Genomic DNA, 18,222 nt, shown 5'->3' with positions numbered 1-18,222 from the left:
TTCTCCTTGATGGACTTGCTCCTGACTTAACCAGCCCGCTTGCCCATTGTCTTCCCCTCTCAGGTATTCTGCCAGGAATGAGTGCAGATGGATCTCTGCCCACTGGAACAGATGCGAGGCTTCCCTTTGGAGATGAACTGAGTGCATGCCTCCCTGATGGTTCACATGTGCTTGGCAGTCACTTCTATTCTGACGAGCACTGCCCCCAACCTTCTTGATTCCATGAAATGCCTGAGTGCCAGGCGAATCACTTGGAGCTCCAGAAGACTGATGGAAAATAAAGATTCCTGTGCCGGCCAACTCCCCTGAACCATCTGATCGTCGCATATGGCTCCCCAGCCTGTAAGGCTGCCATCTGAAGTGATGAGTGTTTATGGCAGGTCTCAGAAAGGGACACCCTTTTGCAGATTGGGCTTGTGTACCCACCATAGGAGGGACTGGCAGACTGCTGCTGGTAACATAACCGCTATTGTCGCCTGGCCGCTGTGTTGCTCTGAAATGGAAGCAGCACCCACTGAAAGGGTCAAGAGTGGTGACATGCCCAGGGAGTAGTTTGGATTGTTGAGACTATCAACCCCAGAGCTGCTGCCAGTTGCATGAGATCCACTGAACAGGAAGCGAGAATGGATACTATTGCTGAGTGTACCTTGTTTATTCTGTCCAGTGCCAATGCTATAATTACCTGCTCCTACTGTGGCCCCCAGATGAACAATGCAATGAGATGGCAACAACTGACTCTTGGCGCGGTTGATTAGAAATCTGTGATCTTTCAGACAGGCTAGGGTGACATGCAGATTGTCCCATGTCTTCTGTAGCGATGGGGACCAAATTAAAAAGTCATCCAGGTAGGGAAATACATGAACCCCCTGCAAAGACCACAATTCTTCTGAATACCCTGAGGGCAGACGACAGCCCAACGGGCATGGCCCTGTACTGGTCTTCCCCCACCACGAACCTGAGGTAGCATCTGGGAGGCTGAAATATGGGTACATGTAGATAAGTCTCCTTTAAATTGATTGAAGTTAGGAAGTCCTCCCATCTCAGGTCCTCCTTGATCGCCATCAAGGTGTCCATGCAAAACTTGCGGTAAAAAACATACTTGTTAATACTCTTCAGGTCGAGTACTGCTCTGTACGAACTGTCTTTCTTCACAACTATAAAGAAGAGTGAGCAGTTTCCCAAAAATCTCTCACCTGGAGGAACTAGTTTTATAGCTGTTGTTTTTGGTTATTATATTTGTTATGTCACTGTTTTATTATTTTTTGTTATTAGGAAATTGTTTTTGCAACTGTTTTTGACATGTATTTTTGTTCACCTTGTTGTAAGCCGCCTTGAGAACAATTTTATGTGGAAAGGCGGCATACAAATAAAATGATGATGATGATGATAGCCACAATTCACAACATGTGTGAAATTGCTTGTTGAATCCCCACCCTTTTGTCTGGAGATGCTGATATGGGGGATGGTATGAACCTCAGTGGGGGGGATGTGAATTCCAGACGAAGTCCATGCTGCAGGGTCTGAAGTACCCATGGATCCAATGGTATTTCCCTCCATCAATGAGCAAACTGCTGGAGGTGACCTCCCAACGGAGTGGCACTGGCATCAGAACTGGTGTTCATTTCCTTGCGACTGGGCCCCAAACCTAGACTTATTAGAGAAGTGCCGTTGGCCCTTGACCTGGTTGACCTATTCCAGAAAGGGCAGTTGGACTAGCCATCCTTTGATCTCCCAGAATGTCTGGATTCTCAAAAGGACTGGGTCGTTTGGTAAGGGTGAAAGGATCTCTGAAAGGATCTTCTATCCTCTCTTCCTGGAAGAAGGCATTGACTTCTTTTCTTCTGACTCCAGGACTCCTATCAGAGCAGCATCTCCGAACTTGCCCCCTACATGGAGTTCAGAGGCCAAATTAGAGCGAGCCATAGGGTCAGCCTCCCAGTGATGCAACCAAAGGGTCCTTCTAGTAAAACCTCCAGCTGCCAAAGACCTTGCAGAAAATTGAATAGCATCCATGGATGCATCTGCCATGAAGGTTACTGCCAGGGACACTTTCAGGAGAGACTTTTGGACTCTAGCTGGGTCTGCTGTGGGCCATCTAAGAAGTCTTCCAACCAGAGAAGGGAAGCCCATGCGAACACAGAAGATGCTGCCGCCATCCAGATTGATAATGCACTAGCCTCATGGACTCTTCTGAGGCCCTGATCCATCTTGCATTCAATAGGGTCCTTTAGATGAGCATCTGAGTCCTTTGGGTTCAAGGATGGATTTAGTAAATTCACTATAGGGGCGTCCACTAGAGGAACTTTCAGCTGATCCATGATATGTTGCTCCAGCATGTAATATTTGTTAGCTGTGGGTCCCGACTTCTTGACTTGCAAGGAAACATCAAACTCAGGTTTGATCACCTTAGGCAGCAATGATGGAAGTTTAAGTACCCTTGATTTGGGGTTTGGGTCCAGACACGCAGCAGACACTCCAGAGGCTGAGGGGGCTGGAGAATCTTCTGAAGAATTCAAACTCAGTGCTTCCATCGCCTTGCACAAAAGGGGAAGAAAGTTAGCCCCTTGAAAGATTTGGTTGGTAGAGATCTCTTTGGATTCTGAGTCTTCACTCCACTCCTCTTCGTCCAGAACAATTAACTCATTGTCTGGATCTACAACCTGGTCTTCCAACGAATAAATGTGTCTACCCTGAGCAGTGGAGCGGGGGTCCAGTGATGTGTGGTTAGGTGAGGCCCATGTGCTTGATGATGAGTGAGATAGAGTGGAATGCTGCATCTGTTGTGCCCTTAGTGGGGCTTGGGTAGATGTTCCTGCTGCACCAGTGTCCTCTTGAATGTGAGATATGGGTGCAGCCGGCACTCCAATCTGGACTACTTGTTGAATACCCATCTGCCGCTGTTGTGTGGGAGGTGAAGAAGAGGAAGACAGGTCTCTGGCTAGGTCTACCAAGATAACTTCCTTAAGTTGTTCCTTCAATTAAGCATCTGTGCTGAAAACTGTAATTGCAGTGGCTGAGCATAACAACAAGAGGGCTGGTTTTGAGCAACCCCCCCTCAGAGGCAGCCTACGCTGAATATGCCACCCCTGTCTCCTGAAGGGATGGATGAGACATGGGGGATTCTTGAAATCCTGAGAAAGCCTCAGGGGAAGATCTTGTAGAAAAAATGGAATTTAAGAACACAGCAGGTTGTCCCCCTTCCTCCTTAGACAGGGGTTCCTGGTCCCTTTGGGATCTAGGTACGGTGTTGTGAGAGTCTTTTAATACAGTCCCACCCTCATTGACATCTTCCTCCAAACTGCTGCGTTCTCGTCTATTTCTTCCTGAGGTGAAATCCCCTGAAGCGACCCTGCCCACTAATAAATATGCCTCAGCAACCTCCTTCCTGCAGGTGGAGGGGTGAGCTATCACTGCCTCTGTTGCTGAATTAAACCTCATAGCGGCAGCTGCCGTTTGGCAGAATGGAGCAGGCAACAATGGCGGCAATGGCTCTGATGCTTGATTGGGCCTTGGTGAAGGCAGCTTAGACTTTTGGGCAGGAACCACTGATTTACTGGTTGCCTTTTCCACTGGAAACAACTGATGCTGGGGGCTTAAGGGGGTGGGTGGCAAAACATGGTGGCTGGCAGGTAGGTGGCAGATGGTACGGGTGGCAGCAGGCTTGGGGGGAGCCCCTAGGAGTGGCCTGCCCTTAGATGAGGCTGCTGTGCCTGGTGATACTGCGACACTGAGGCTGCTAACACAGAGGCTGCAGAGGCTTAAATTGAGGCCGCTGTGCCTGATGAGGCAGAGAAGCTCAGGATGCTGTCACTGTGGCTGGTGAAGCAATGGGAGGGCACAAAGGTGACTAAATGTAGCCACCCTTCACAAGCAGCCTGCTGGAGGAGATGGAAAAACAGATTTAAAAAAAAAAAAATCCAACACAACAGGGAAGGAAAACACCAATACCCAGACAGGGAAAGAAACCAACACACTAGGAAATGACAACACTGCAAGAAAGGACTACAGGCCTGAACCAAAGCTGAGCAGAGAGCAGAATCAACCGTCTTTGGTGAAGGCAGAAAGAGAACTGTAAGGGAAGGGAAAATGGGAAGTCCCTGTAAAACCGAACAGCACTCTTTCTGCCTTCAACAGCTAGGCGGAACTAGTTACCCATCTGAGATCATCTTTCCATGCACAGAAGAATGCTAGCCTCTCTTTTGGATGAGAAAGTCCTAACGATGCTGCTGATGATGAAGGACAACACAGGATACCAGAATCTATGGCACCTGCCAATCCTTCAGATGCCTGTCTGAGTATGAGAAGAAGTGTAAGACAGAAGAGCAGCCTAAGAGACTTGAGACTTTTGTAACTAACTTTTGATCCCAGTTTATTCACCTTCTGGTGTGGTTCAAAAGAAGAGGGGTGTATTGTATTCTATAACTACAGTCCCTTCCCAGCTTGTTTCTTTTCAGAAATTTGGTCCTAGAAGACTTCAGTAGAAAGGAAGAAAGATTGGAGAGAAGGGGGCAAGGGACGAGGAGAAAAATGCAGGAAAGATGGAAAGGAGTTAGAAAAAACAGGAAACAAAAATGACTAAATAAATATATTATTTGCATCAAAGTCTTAGCTGCTGAATTCTCTCTACAAAAGCAATATATGCTGCTTTTAGACTAATTCACACAAAAGCAGTACATATTGTTCTCAGCTTGGATAGTAAGCCTGATCTAAAGCTATTAAATTCAGCAGGACACTTGTCACTATGTTAATTGGAATTAGATCAGGAACCTAGAGAGTATAGCCCAGAAGCCAAAGGGTTTTTTTTTTTTGTGGCCCGGGGGGGGGAGAGATGGAAGGTTAAAAACCACAGAACTGACATGATTCATGAAACAGGAAAGGATGTGGCCAAATAAAGGGAAAATATGATGACTTGCAGAAAAACAAAATCATAACTCTTCAAACAATCTCAAGTCACCAAATCAGTCTCTCTGGTTTTACTTAGATTGTGTAAACAATACTGATCCTTCTGTTAGCAAGTTCTCTGTTTGATGCCATTTAACGCTCCAGCATTAGATTACTGAATGATACAGTGGATAGCAGAAGGATCATCTATAATAGCTCTTTCCAAGTTGCAGAAGGAAAGAAATCTGCTTAAGGCACAATCCAACTCATATTTACACCAGGCTGAGGGGAGTTGGATGCGGTGGCTCTCCAGCTGAGCTGACTGGGTCCTGGCTCAGCTGGGTTATGCCATCATAAGTCCCTCAGCTCGGCTCAGCCGGAATCTAGCTGGCTCTGCCAAGACCGGTGTAAGTGGAGCCAGTGGAAGGCAGCGTAAAGCTCAAAAAAGGGATGTCAGGGGTGTGCCTGAGGTGAGGGGACCTAGGCCACTTCCAACTCATGTTCAATGCACTCCTGCAGGTCCCAATCTAGGCAAAGGTTATGCCAGGAAAAAGGTTGGTCTAAGAAAACAATTGCAACAGAAGTCAATAAAGAGGGCTTACTCCCCAGTAGGGGTATTTGGGAGAACAGACTTTTACTTTCTGTCCCTGTGCACAGCTCCTGGCTGAGCCGGCATTCAGTCAACCCAGAGGAGCCTGAATGGCAACTGAATGTGGCAGAACTTTTTGCTGATCTCTCTTGCTTCGGCACAACTTGCACCCTTTTGAGTCGGATTGCTGTTAGGCAGCTTTCCAGACAAAAACACATTTTTGTCTCTTTTAGCAATTCTATTACGGGAACCCAACATTCCTGATGATTTAGAAAGCAAATAAAGTATCCATTATTTTAATAATAAGTTATGGGAAATATTGCAGGTTAATAAGGTTAGCTCAATTTGTCAAAAAATTGGCACTACAAAGTATGTAAGACACTCTGGATCCAAACAGGAAATATGTTAAAATTCTGCTTTCAGATCATGAAATAGATCCTAGACAGCACTTTGAAATTCATTGCTCTTATCCATACTTTGGACATATTTATAATAATGGAAGAAGTTACAAAATTAAGAGTTCTATCCACTGGTCCTAAAACATAATGGAGAAACTGAGGACTGAAATAAAAACCAACTTGCTACATATTGACTACTGATGTCATGTTTTCAGTATGAATGTGTACGCTCTTTCCTATGCCCTTTCACATTTACGTTTAAGCTTTACTATATTGCTGCAATATTCATCAAGTGCACAGGTCCTCATCGAACAAACATGGAGCTGAGTAGAAAATATCTTCTTAACAGCAATGGGGAAGACCTATGTGATAAGCTTCACTCATGTGGTTTATTCTGTGTAATTGTTTACTGCTTATAAGCCTATTTTGGCATTAAGTGGTATATAAATTTATGTCATAATCATCAACCTTTTTTTAACTTAATAGTTTCACACAGTACTTCACAAATATAAAAGTTAACAATACCATCTATAAGAAACCACTAAAACAAAATGAAAACAATAAAAACCAAAACATTTAACAAAAGCAACCATCAATTAAACACACAATCATACATTTCTTTACGTTCTCTCTCTCTCTCTCTCTCTCTCACACACACACACACACACACACACACACACAGAGAGAGAGAGAGAGAGAGAGAGAGAGAGACAATAAACTGATTGATTGATTGATTGATGGATTGATTAATAACAAACAAACAAATACAGACTGGAGCACAAGTAACTCAGGTTTTGTCCAGATACAAAGTAATACAAAACACACTTCTTCTGTTTATTCTGTTCAGTAAATCATTACTTAAAACATGGTATCAGTAGCATCTCATCATACTAATATTTAGCACAAAATGAAAAACTGGCAGCAAGCAGTACAAAGTCATTAACAATCTTAACTTGTAAAGTCTGTACTACAGTAGCCTATACTACAATTAACGTAGGAGGATCACAGATTTTATGACCGGGCTCACACATAACACTATGCCAAACCATGGCTTAGCATGAACAAGCAAATGTGCAGATTCCTGGAGCAAAGATTCTGACCACAATGCTCCTCCTATGGACTCGCTGTTGCCATGCTAAGCTACAGATTGGTTTTACATTATGTCCAAAGCCAGGTTGACAGTTTGTCTTGCTTGAGACAGATCACGAGCTGTAACCAAGGTTTACAGCTCACTGTTTGTCTGCAGGAGACAATCATGAGCCCAGGTTCGGATGCAACACTAAGACAAACCATGGTACAATTTTAGGAAGTGTGGTGGCATCAGGACCAGGGAAAGAGCACTGTGGTTAGGAACTTTGCTCTGGGAACGTGGATGCTTGCTTGTTTGCGCTAAGCCATGGTTTGACTTACTGTTACATGTTAATTGGGTTTATAGCTGGAGAACCCATAGTTGCTTTTTAAGCCCTAGTTTACATAATCTAATTTTGTATACTTTTCTGTTCTGCCACATGCTCCATCTGCCCACTGGAACTGATTTTCTTGACAGTGGTCACTCTCAGGTCTATTATGGCGTTTCTAGGAAGACTGAAGTGGTCACTCCCAGATTTTATTGTATTTTTGGGTTTTATGTCAGATTTATGACTTTCCATACATTTGATTAAGGAGACAGTCATGTGTGGTAAATATAGATACAGAATGGATATTTTTAAGCAAGATATCATGTACACAACATTTGTTGTAATGCAGCTGTTAAGAGTCCCAGATGTAGTCTATGGTTTTATTTGGTTCCCGAACTACAGAAGATGTAGTACAGTACAATTGTCACCTAGGTATGTTACATGGCTTTATATATCTTGATATGGTTGCGTTATGGTGTGCTTTTTGTTAGTGCATAGTTGGCTTAAGTGTGAGGCCTATATAGCATAGGCAAACCACCCACTGCTTCTTGGAGAGATGGGTCTTTCCCAAGAATCGGTTCTAGTTCCTTATGATATTCTCCAGAATTTTAAACTGAGAGTAGCATAAATATTATTATCTTGTGCTCACTGTTTCTGTTTAATATCCCCTGGTACACCAGCTGCTGCTTATAATGCTGCTAGTTAACTACTGCATGTCCTACAGTAACCCAAATTTACAATGAATTCTGATGTATTATTTCAAGTGATATTGTTTAAACTTCTGATTAACTTGTCTGAGTTCCCCTAGATAGTTAATTAGTTTATTATGCTGACCAAAGATTACAGCATTTAAACACGCACACACATACCATACAGAATATACCAATTACACTAATATCCATACCATCTCCTTAACTATGGCTTATTCACCTGAAGGAAGCAACTATGATAGTTTATATCCCCATTGCAAAGGCCTCTATTAACAGTTCTCAATTCATTGTTAATTTAAATTTATTTTAGTTAGTTCAATGTAGAACCTCTCTCATGGCACTGGCTCTGCAATTTATTCTCCTTCATTATGCAGACAGACTCCAATTTCAGGCTTTTCCTCTTTCACAAAATAGTACATTTTTAGTGCTCTCACTGCAGAAAACCTAAGCATATGCTTAACCCATCCACAGTGAAATGAGTAGAAGGAAACATGTTTACTGTGCCTGGATCAGGACAGTTAGTTGCTGGCTAAGAAAAATACCTTTACAAAATTTGAAATAGTCAAATTGTTGTTGTTGTTATATGCTTTCAAGTTCATTATGACTTATGGCAACCCTATGAATCAGCAACCTCCAATAGCATCTGTTATAAACCACCAGATCTTGTAAGTTCAGGTCTGTGGCTTCCTTTATGGAATCAATCCATCTCTTGTTTGGCCTTCCTCTTCTTCTACCCCGTTTTGTTTTCCCCAGCGTTATTGTCTTTTCTAGTGAACCATGTCTTCTCATTATGTGTCCAAAGTATGATAACCTCAGTTTCATTGTTTTAGCTTCTAATGATAGTTCTGCTTTAATTTGTTCTAACACCCAATTATCTGTCTGTTTCGCAGTCCATGGTATGCGCAAAGCTCTCCTCCAACACCACATTTCAAATGAGTTGATTTTTCTCTTATCCACTTTTTTCACTGTCCAACATTCACATCCATACATAGAGATCGGGAATACCATGGTCTGAATGATCCTGACTTTAGTGTTCAGTGATACATCTTTGCATTTGAGGACCTTTTCTAGCTCTCTCACAGCTGCCCTCCCCAGTCCTAGCCTTCTTCTGATTTCTTGACTATTGTCTCCATTTTGGTTAATGACTGTGCCAAGTTATTGATAATCCTTGACAAGTTCAATGTCTTCGTTGCCAACTTTAAAGTTACATAAATCTTCTGTTGTCATTACTTTAGTCTTCTTGACATTCAGCTCTAGTTCTGCTTTTGTGCTTTCCTCTTTAACTTTCATCACCATTCATTTCAAATCATTACTGGTTTCTGCTAGTAGTATGGCATCATATGCATATATTAAATTATTGATATTTCTCCCTCCAATTTTCACACCTCCTTCATCTTGGTCCAATCCCGCTTTCCGTATGATATGTTCTGTGTACAGATTAAACAAATAGGGTGATAAAATACAACCCTGTCTCACACCCTTTCCGATGGGGAACCAATCAGTTTCTCCATATTCTGTCCTTACAGTAGCCTCTTGTCCAGAGTATAGGCTGCGCATCAGGACAATCCGATGCTGTGGCACCCCCATTTCTTTTAAAGCATTCCATAGCTTTTCATGATCTACACAGTCAAAGGCATCACTGTAATCTATAAAGCACAGGGTGATTTTCTTCGGAAATTCCTTCATCCGTTCCATTATCCAACGTATGTTTGCGATATGATCTCTGGTGCCTCTTCCCTTTCTAAATCCAGCTTGGACATCTGGCATTTCTCGCTTCATATATGGTATGAGCCTTTGTTGTAGAATCATGAGCATTACTTTATTTGCATGGGATATTAAGGCAACAGATAATTACTGCATTCCCTGGGATCCCCTTTCTTTGGAATTGGGATGTATATTGAATGCTTCCAGTCTGTGGGCCACTGTTTAGTTTTCCATATTTCTTGACAAAGTTTTGTCAAAATTTGGACAGATTCAGTCTCAGTAGCTTGTAGCAACTCCATTGGTATGCCATCTGTTCCTGGTGATTTATTTCTTCCAAGAATTTTAAGAGCAGTTTTCACCTCACATTCTAAAATTTCTAGTTCTTCATCATACGGTTCCTCCTTGAATGAATCTGTCATCCTGGCATCTCTTTTATAGAGTTCTTCAGCGTATTGCTTCCATCTTCCTTTTATTTCATCTTGATCAGTCAGTGTGTTCCCCTGTTTATTTATTTATTTATTGCACTTGTATACCGCCCCATAGTCGAAGCTCTCTGGGCGGTTTACAGCAATCAAAAACATTACAATTTAAAAGCATATTTTAAAAACAATTTGAAAAACAACTTTAAAATTCAAAACAATATAAAAACAATTTAAAAACACACGCTAAAATGCCTGGGAGAAGAGGAAAGTCTTGACCTGGTGCCGAAAAGATAACAGTGTTGGCGCCAGGCGCACTTCGTCAGGGAAATCATTCCATAATTTGGGGGCCACCACTGAGAAGGCCCTCTCCCTTGTTGCCACCCTCCGAGCTTCCCTTGGAGTAGGCACCCGGAGGAAGACCTTTAATCTTGAAAGTAGTGTACGGGTGGGTTCATATCGGGAGAGGTGTTCCATCAGGTATTGTGGTGCCAAGCCGTGTAAGGCTTTATAGGTCAAAACCAGCACCTTGAATCAAGCTTGGAAACATGCAGGCAGCCAATGCAAGCGGACTGGAATCGGTTTTATATGTTCAGACCGTCTGGTCCCTGTTACCAATCTGGCCACTGCATTTTGCACAAGCTGCAGTTTCCGAACCATCTTCAAAGGCAACCCCATGTAGAGTGCGTTGCAGTAATCTAACTTGGAGGTTACCAGAGCATGGACAACTGAAGCCAGGTTTTCCCTGTCCAGATAGGGATGTAGTTGGGCCACCAACCGAAGTTGGCAGAAGGCACTCCATGCCACCGAGGCTACCTGAGCCTCAAGTGACAAAGATGGTTCTAGGAGAACCCCCAAGCTACATACCTGCTCCTTCAGGGGGAGTGCAACCCCATCCAAGACAGGTTGGACCACCCACTAACAGCATCTCAGTTTTGTCTGGATTGAGCCTCAGTTTATTAGCCCTCATCCAATCCATTGTCGCAGCCAGGCACCGGTTCAGGACATTGACAGCCTCACCTGAAGAAGATGAAAAGGAGAAATAGAGCTGCGTGTCATCAGCATACTGATGGCAACGCACTCCAAAGCTCCGGATGACTGCACCCAACGGTTTCATGTAGATGTTGAACAGCATGGGGACAGAACTGACCCCTGCAGAACCCCATACTGGAGAGTCCAGGGTGCCGAGTAATGTTCCCCAAGCACCACCTTCTGGAGGCGACCTGCCAAGTAGGAGTGGAACCACCACAATGCAGTACCTCCCACTCCCAACTCAGCTAGTCTCCCCAGAAGGATACCATGGTTGATGGTATCGAAAGCCACTGAAAGATCAAGGAGAGTCAACAGAGTCACACTCCCCCTGTCTTTCTCCCGACAAAGGTCATCATACAGGGTGACCAAGGCTGTTTCCATGCCAAAACCAGGCCTGAAACCCGACTGAAATGGATCCAGATAATCAGTCTCATCCAAGAGTGTCTGGAGCTGGCCTGCAACCACTCGTTCCAGGACCTTGCCCTGTTGATTCTTCAACATCCCTATTCTTGGTTTAAATTTCCCTTTCATTTCTCTAATCTCTTGGAATAGGGCTCATGTTCTTCCCTTTTTGTTGTCCTCTTCTATTTCTATACAATAACTATTGTAATAGTTCTCTTTGTCCCTACGTACTAGTCACTGTATTGTTGCGTTTAGAGTTCTAACCATGTTTCTATCTCCTTTTGCTTTTGCTTTCCTTCTCTCTTTTAACCATTTTAAGAGTTTTGTCAGTCATCTATTGAGGTCTTTCTCTCTTTTTAACAAGAGGTATTGTCTCTTTGCATTCTTCCCTGATAATGTATCTGACTTCAATCCATAGTTCTTCTGGTTCTCTGTCAACAAAGTTGAAAGCCTAAAATCTGTTCTTCATTTGATCTTTATATTCTTCTGGGATGTTACTTATATTATATTTTGGCATTATGATTGCTTTGTTCTTCTTCTTTAGCTTTACTCTGATTTTTGATATTACCAGTTCATTATCTGTACCGCAGTCTACTCCTGGTCTTGTTTTTGCAGAAAGTATGGAACTTCTCCATCTTCTGCTACCAATTATATAATCAATTTGATTCCTATATTGACCATTTGGTGATATCTATGTGTACAGTTGTCTTTTCGGTTGCTCAAAAAGTCAAATTGTTACAATGCAAAATTCATGCAACACATAGGAAACCTTTTTACAAATGTGAACATATAAATGAGCTCTCACCATACTTATTAGGGTGCTTGCTGGTTTCACAGTGAGCACTCCAGAGTTGCAACCAATTTTACATGTATGTTTTGTGTTTGGGGCATTGGCTGGCATATAGAAGCCTTTATCTCTGCAATGTCACAGATTCCTTGCTTATTGACATGAGCAGCACAATCCTATGCATGTCTACTCAGAAGCAAACCTCACTGAGTTCAATGGGGCATACTCCCAAATAAGCATACAAAGAAGTGTGGCTGACATCTCACAATATTATCTTTATAAACTTGCTTTAAGGAGAAAGTCTTAATGATATTTTTATTTATGTATTTATGTATTTAATTTATATCCTGCCATTCCTCCCAGCAGGAGCCTAATATTTCATTTCCAGGCAGAGTTTTGTTAAATAATCAGGAAAATAAAATGAAATTAAGCAATGCAATTCTATCTTTCAGCATGGAAACAAATTAAAACTGCACAAACAAAGGTATAGTGACACCTAAAGTTATTATTTACTTCTTGATATACAATGCTTTATGAAGAGTAGCAATTTACTTTGTAGAATAAAAAGATGAAGGAGTTCTTAACGTCAGGAATGTAATTGTTATAATTACTGACATTTTTAATTTTGACCCATGATTGTCACAGGTCATTAAAAAAGCTAAAACTGAAGGAGTTTGATATATTTATTCACGAGCTACAAGGCACGGGGCATTTTCTGATAAGGTTATCAGAATTAAGTCCAAAGTCCAATCATACTTACTCTGCAAAATCAAAGCCAGCTTTGGACAATCAAGGCACTTCTATGGTCTCAAAGAAACTAAAGGAGCAAGAGAAACCGGCATAAATTTCCACCGTATCCAGTTGCCATTCGGGAGCCTCTGGGTTGGCTGAATGCTGGCTCAGCTGGGAGCTGTGCGCAGGGACCAGAAAGTAAAAGCCTGTTCTCCGAAATACTCCTACTGGGGAGTAAGCCTTCTCCATTGACCTCTATTGCAATTATTTTCTTAGACTGACATTTTTCCTGGCATAACTTTTGCCTGGATTGGGACCTGCAGGGATGCTCTGAGCATGAGTTGGATGTGGCCTAAGTCCCCTCCCCTCAGCCCTTCCCTTAACATGCCCCCAACACACCCCTTTTATGGGCCTCACACTGCTTTACACTGGCTCCACTTGTGCCAGTCTCAGCTGAGATGGCTGGGAACTGGCTGGGTCCTGGCTGAGCTAGACTGAGGGACTTACACCGGCTGAGCCAGGACCCAGGCAGTTCAGCTGGAGATCCACCACATCCAACTCCCCTCAGCGTGGCATAAATGCAAGTTGGATTATATCCCAAATCCACAGTATGTGTAGATATGAAAATCAGTAGTTTTGACAATTATCTCCTCCCCCAATCAGGTAATATTTAGGGGCAGGGAGAAAGGCAGCCCCCTGCCTCATGATAAAAATGGAAATGGACTGCCTTCAAGTCAATCCCGACTTATGGTGACCCTAAGAATAGGATTTTCATGGTAAGCGGTATTCAGAGGGGGTTTACCATTGCCTTCCTCTGAGACTGAGAGGCAGTGACTGTAAGCTCAAGTCTTTAATACCTCTTTAGCTATTGGCTGGAAGAGCTCTGGCTTAAGTATGTTGAACTGAAACCTCTTTAAGCCATTTACTCGGGTGCTGAGATGTTTTGGAATGTTTACAAACATCCCAACTTCTCAGAAGCTAAAACCTGCAGCACACTAGGCCTAGAGAAACAAAGAATGGAGATAGCTCTATAACAATGTTTACCAATAATCAGAGTGAGTTTGTATATGGAACGTATCAGATGGAATGGTATGTGTCTATGTGTCTGTCTGTCTGTCTATGGAGTGTTTGAGTACATTAATGAGACTGAACTCATCAATCATAGGTCCAGTTTACATTTCACATTAAAACATATTTAAAGACAAATTATGGTTTAATGGGAATGAGGGGTATGCTGGTGTACACTGCTCAAAAGTTCTAGTTCAGCTGCTGCCACACTGCCAGGAAGCAACCAAGAGTCTGGCAGAACCAAGATTCTGACATCTGAATCTTGTGGTTTGTTTCCCCAAAACAAACTACAAGCTGTAAATCAAGAACAAACCTTGGTTGATACTCATAATTTGGTTCGAGAGAAACAAACCATGAGCCTAGGTTCAGCTATCATAGCAAACAAGATTGTGTCTTGTTCCTGGTGGCACAACAGGAGAACAAAGGCACATAAGAAGAGCCTGCTGGATCAGGCCAGTGGCCCATCTTGTCCAGCATCCTGTTCTCACCAACCAGTTGCCCATGGGAAGTGGAGGAGTGGAATGAGATGTTTTCAGCTGCATGTACCACCACGCTACTCATTCACATTAAACCACAGTTTGCTTTAACAATGGTTTAATGTGACAACCAGGCCACAATGTGAATGGATAGTGTATAGGAATGGGGAATGGACATAAGGGGTATTACAATCACAAATGCATCTGTGATTTTGGGGGGTTATTCCCTGCACAAGAATTATGTTAACAAGACATTAGAATCTCACCCGCTTCTACTACATATTTAAAACAAAACAAAAGTATGTGGTTAATTTTCATACATGCAGCAGGATACACAATAAGGTCCTCTAGCATAAATGTTGTTCTTAAATAATAAAGGCATTAAAATTAGTTGCCCACACAACAAGGCCTCAAAAACTAAAATCCAGATTCTGGCCTTTTTTTCAGTACAAGAGACTCTTTCCTCAATTTAGCAATCTATACAAGCTTGAAACTGTTTGTCCCAAAGATCTATGGGAAAAGACAAAGAAAGTACAGAAAGGTGCGTGCAAAATGTTGACTTCCTCCAAGTTTAAATTAAAATCAGAAAACTGCTGTTGACTACTTGTACAGGTATTGCACAGAATATTAGACTTAATTTAAGCATTTAAATGTGTGTGTATGTGTTTCTTAATATCTAGTTTGGTCCACTAGCTGTAAAAAAATTGTCTTAACTATATTTGGAAATATAGTTTTTGTAACAATTCTTGGAATTATTTTATCATGAAGGGCTGCTTAATTTGGTTTAGACACATAAAATATCAAAATTAATGCAAATCAAGAGAAATACCTTTGTGACAGGAAGCTCCTTGGATTTAGACTCAAAGAGATGCTCTAGCTTGGAAGTGTCCACCTTAATAGGCTCCAGTTTTGACCACAGAAATCCTTTGCAGTGTTTGTTGTTCTTACACTGCCACTCAAACGGCCTCACCTCATTCCAAAACAGACGGATAGTTTTCTTCTTTTTTATAAAGGCTGGCTGACCTCTGGGAAGTGGGGGTGATCCTAAACACTGAGGAGTGCCAAATAGGGAAGGGGGTGCCAATAAATTATCAGAGGGTGGGGGTGGAGGGGGACATCCATAAAACAAGGGAGGGGGTGGAGGAGGCAAACCTAAAAAGGAAGGTGGGGGTGGAGGAGGGGGAGCTAAGGAGTCACCAGGACCCATTTCCATGTCCAGTATGTCAACATCATCCTCATCCCTTAAGTCTGTAAAATCCATGTCTTTGATTTTAAGTTCCCTTGGATTGGCCATGAGCTGATCCCAAATATAGTCAGATTCCTTCTTGGCGTGCACTGGTATTTTTTCAGAGACCTTTTCACTAAAATCACTTTCAGGAAAGTTTGAGGTCTTGCCCAGCTCACCATTGTTAAATCTTTCCGCAAAGGCTTTCACACTGCCTTGGTTGTCCAAATTCCCAATCTCCACTTTTTTAACACTTTCATCCTTGGCCTGTTTGGTAGCCTTCAGGACTGAGATCCTGCTGGCCAGGCTTGTGATAGTGTCTTCACTTGCCTCCACCACCTCCTTTTCCTCCTCCTTCTCCTCCAGCTCTTTATCTTCTTCATCCTTGGGCTTCTTGTTATGGGCATACAACATGTCCAGCATGAACCTTTTGTTGTTGAGAATGTTGTTGCACTGGTCATTCACACCAACATCTTGAACTGTCTGTAACCATGGACCTGAAACCACACATTGAATGGAACTGGGTCAGCATGTTGAACATTTATACATATAATATGTGTAATTATGTTTGTAACTAGGAATGAATGTGGTTCTGTGCGAGAGTTACAAGTAAAGCAGCATACTCCTACATAACTGGGGATTTGACAGATGTTTCAGGTAATAGTTTGTCTATGGAATTAATAAGATCAAATTATATATTTGGCATTGCTTTCTGTTTTCATTCACAAAAATATATATTTAAATTTCAGTAATTTTGAAGTATACATTCTTTTCCACAGATGTTTAATGGTCAGCTCATCATTCTAAAGGCACTGCTATGCTAACTGTTCTAGATAGTAGAAGCCAGCTAAATAGGAGGCGACATGCATGTGGAAATCTCTGCCAATAGAGATTCAGCAGGCATATTCTGTTTTGTCTTTTAAATGCCTTCTGAAAATCTTTCTCTGTCGCCAGCCTTATGCCTGACTAATTATCTTTCTGCAATAGTTAGTTGATTTCTGATTTTAATTTTTTACATGGTTTTATTGTACATGTGTGTTTGTGTGTGTTGTAAACTGCTTTGATTTTTAAATAAATAGTGGTATACAAATATTATTACATATAAATAAATAAATAAAGAGTGTGCTTATGCTGAATTCCTGTAAAATCTACCCAGTTCAGAAGATTCAGATGTCAAATGAATAGGACAGGGGAGGGGAAAATGTACTAACCAGCATGCATTTGTATGCTTGACAAAATATTCCTTTGTGCAGAACATGCCATATGAATGAGAGAGATGCAAGCTCCCTAGTCTAGCACCAGCGATATCCACTGATACAGCTCTTCAAGTAGTCTCCCACATTCCCACAAACCAGTGATCAACACCTGGCACAGAATTAGGAACATAGGAAACTTCCTTATACCAAGTCAGATAATTGGTCCATCTAGCTCAGTTCTGACTTCAGCAACTTTCCAGGGTTTCGAATAGGGGTCATTCCCAGCCATACTTGGAGATGCAGGGGACTGAACCTGGAGCCTTCTGCCTGCAAAGCATGTGCTCTACCACTTACTTATGGCTCTCTCCCATCTCAGAATGTTTGTATATTTACATATACGGTGGGAAGGGGAGTTCCTCCATAGTTCTTATTCAATCATCAATAGCAGCAGTCAAGAAACGCTGATCTCAATTATGAGAAGAAACAATGTTAATCTCAAGTGCTTATTCTTTGTAGAATGTTTTAAGACTTAGGTTTTTAAATATATATATAATGTAGAACCCTGGAACCTTCAAAAATTTACCTTTGAGGAGTTTTGCACAGAACTGTGTGTATTGTTCAGGACATTTACAAAGAAAGATGAAATTTAAGGTGCAGTTAAAAACTCACTGAAAAATGGAGGTGCTTTTTGACAATAATAAAAGTGAAGCAAAACTAAAAAGAGACTGCTCCAGCATTACAAACCACAAAAGGACTCTTGGAAAACAGACAAGCTTGCTACGAGAGCTCATAATTAATGACCCAGCTAGTTCTGAATGAAGCCAAAGAGAGTTTGCCTATCACTAATTGGAAGGGGCTGTGCAATAGCTAACAATTGTAACAAGGGTCACAGCAGCTCACTGCTCAGAAGTTTCCTCTCTCCTTATACATGGATTTTTCTCAGGTTTCAAACGAATCAGCATTTCAGAGAGAGATGTTTTTAAAAAGATTGAGGAAAGCAGGTTATTAGAAATGAGTTAAAATCTCTTGCATTAAGAAAAAAATGCTCTGATGAGAAACAGAAACAGAAGAAATTAAGCAAACAAACACCTTAGAGAATTACTTCCTAAATCAATTTTTAAATCAATTTTGGAGAATTACTTCCCAAATCAAATATTTACATCACTCACATATTTAAATACTAAATTTGATGTCATTTCCAGTGTG

General features: G+C 41.9%; 1 protein-coding gene across 18 annotated transcripts in view; it reads right to left on the bottom strand.

The window, feature by feature from the left end:
* Positions 1 to 18,222, bottom strand: part of FHOD3 (formin homology 2 domain containing 3) — a 573,780-nt gene that overhangs the window by 88,359 nt on the left and 467,199 nt on the right. For all 18 annotated transcript variants that reach the window (XM_061588106.1, XM_061588108.1, XM_061588113.1 and 15 more), the window contains one exon: positions 15,425 to 16,317. In XM_061588106.1, coding sequence (XP_061444090.1) covers positions 15,425 to 16,317 — 893 coding nt within the window. The remainder of the gene's footprint in view (positions 1 to 15,424; positions 16,318 to 18,222) is intronic.

The sequence above is a fragment of the Rhineura floridana genome, chromosome 11 (genome assembly GCF_030035675.1).
Source record: "Rhineura floridana isolate rRhiFlo1 chromosome 11, rRhiFlo1.hap2, whole genome shotgun sequence".
Lineage (NCBI taxonomy): Eukaryota > Metazoa > Chordata > Lepidosauria > Squamata > Rhineuridae > Rhineura > Rhineura floridana.
The sequence above is the reverse complement of the archived record's forward strand: the minus strand, read 5'-3'. Positions and strand labels throughout refer to the sequence as shown.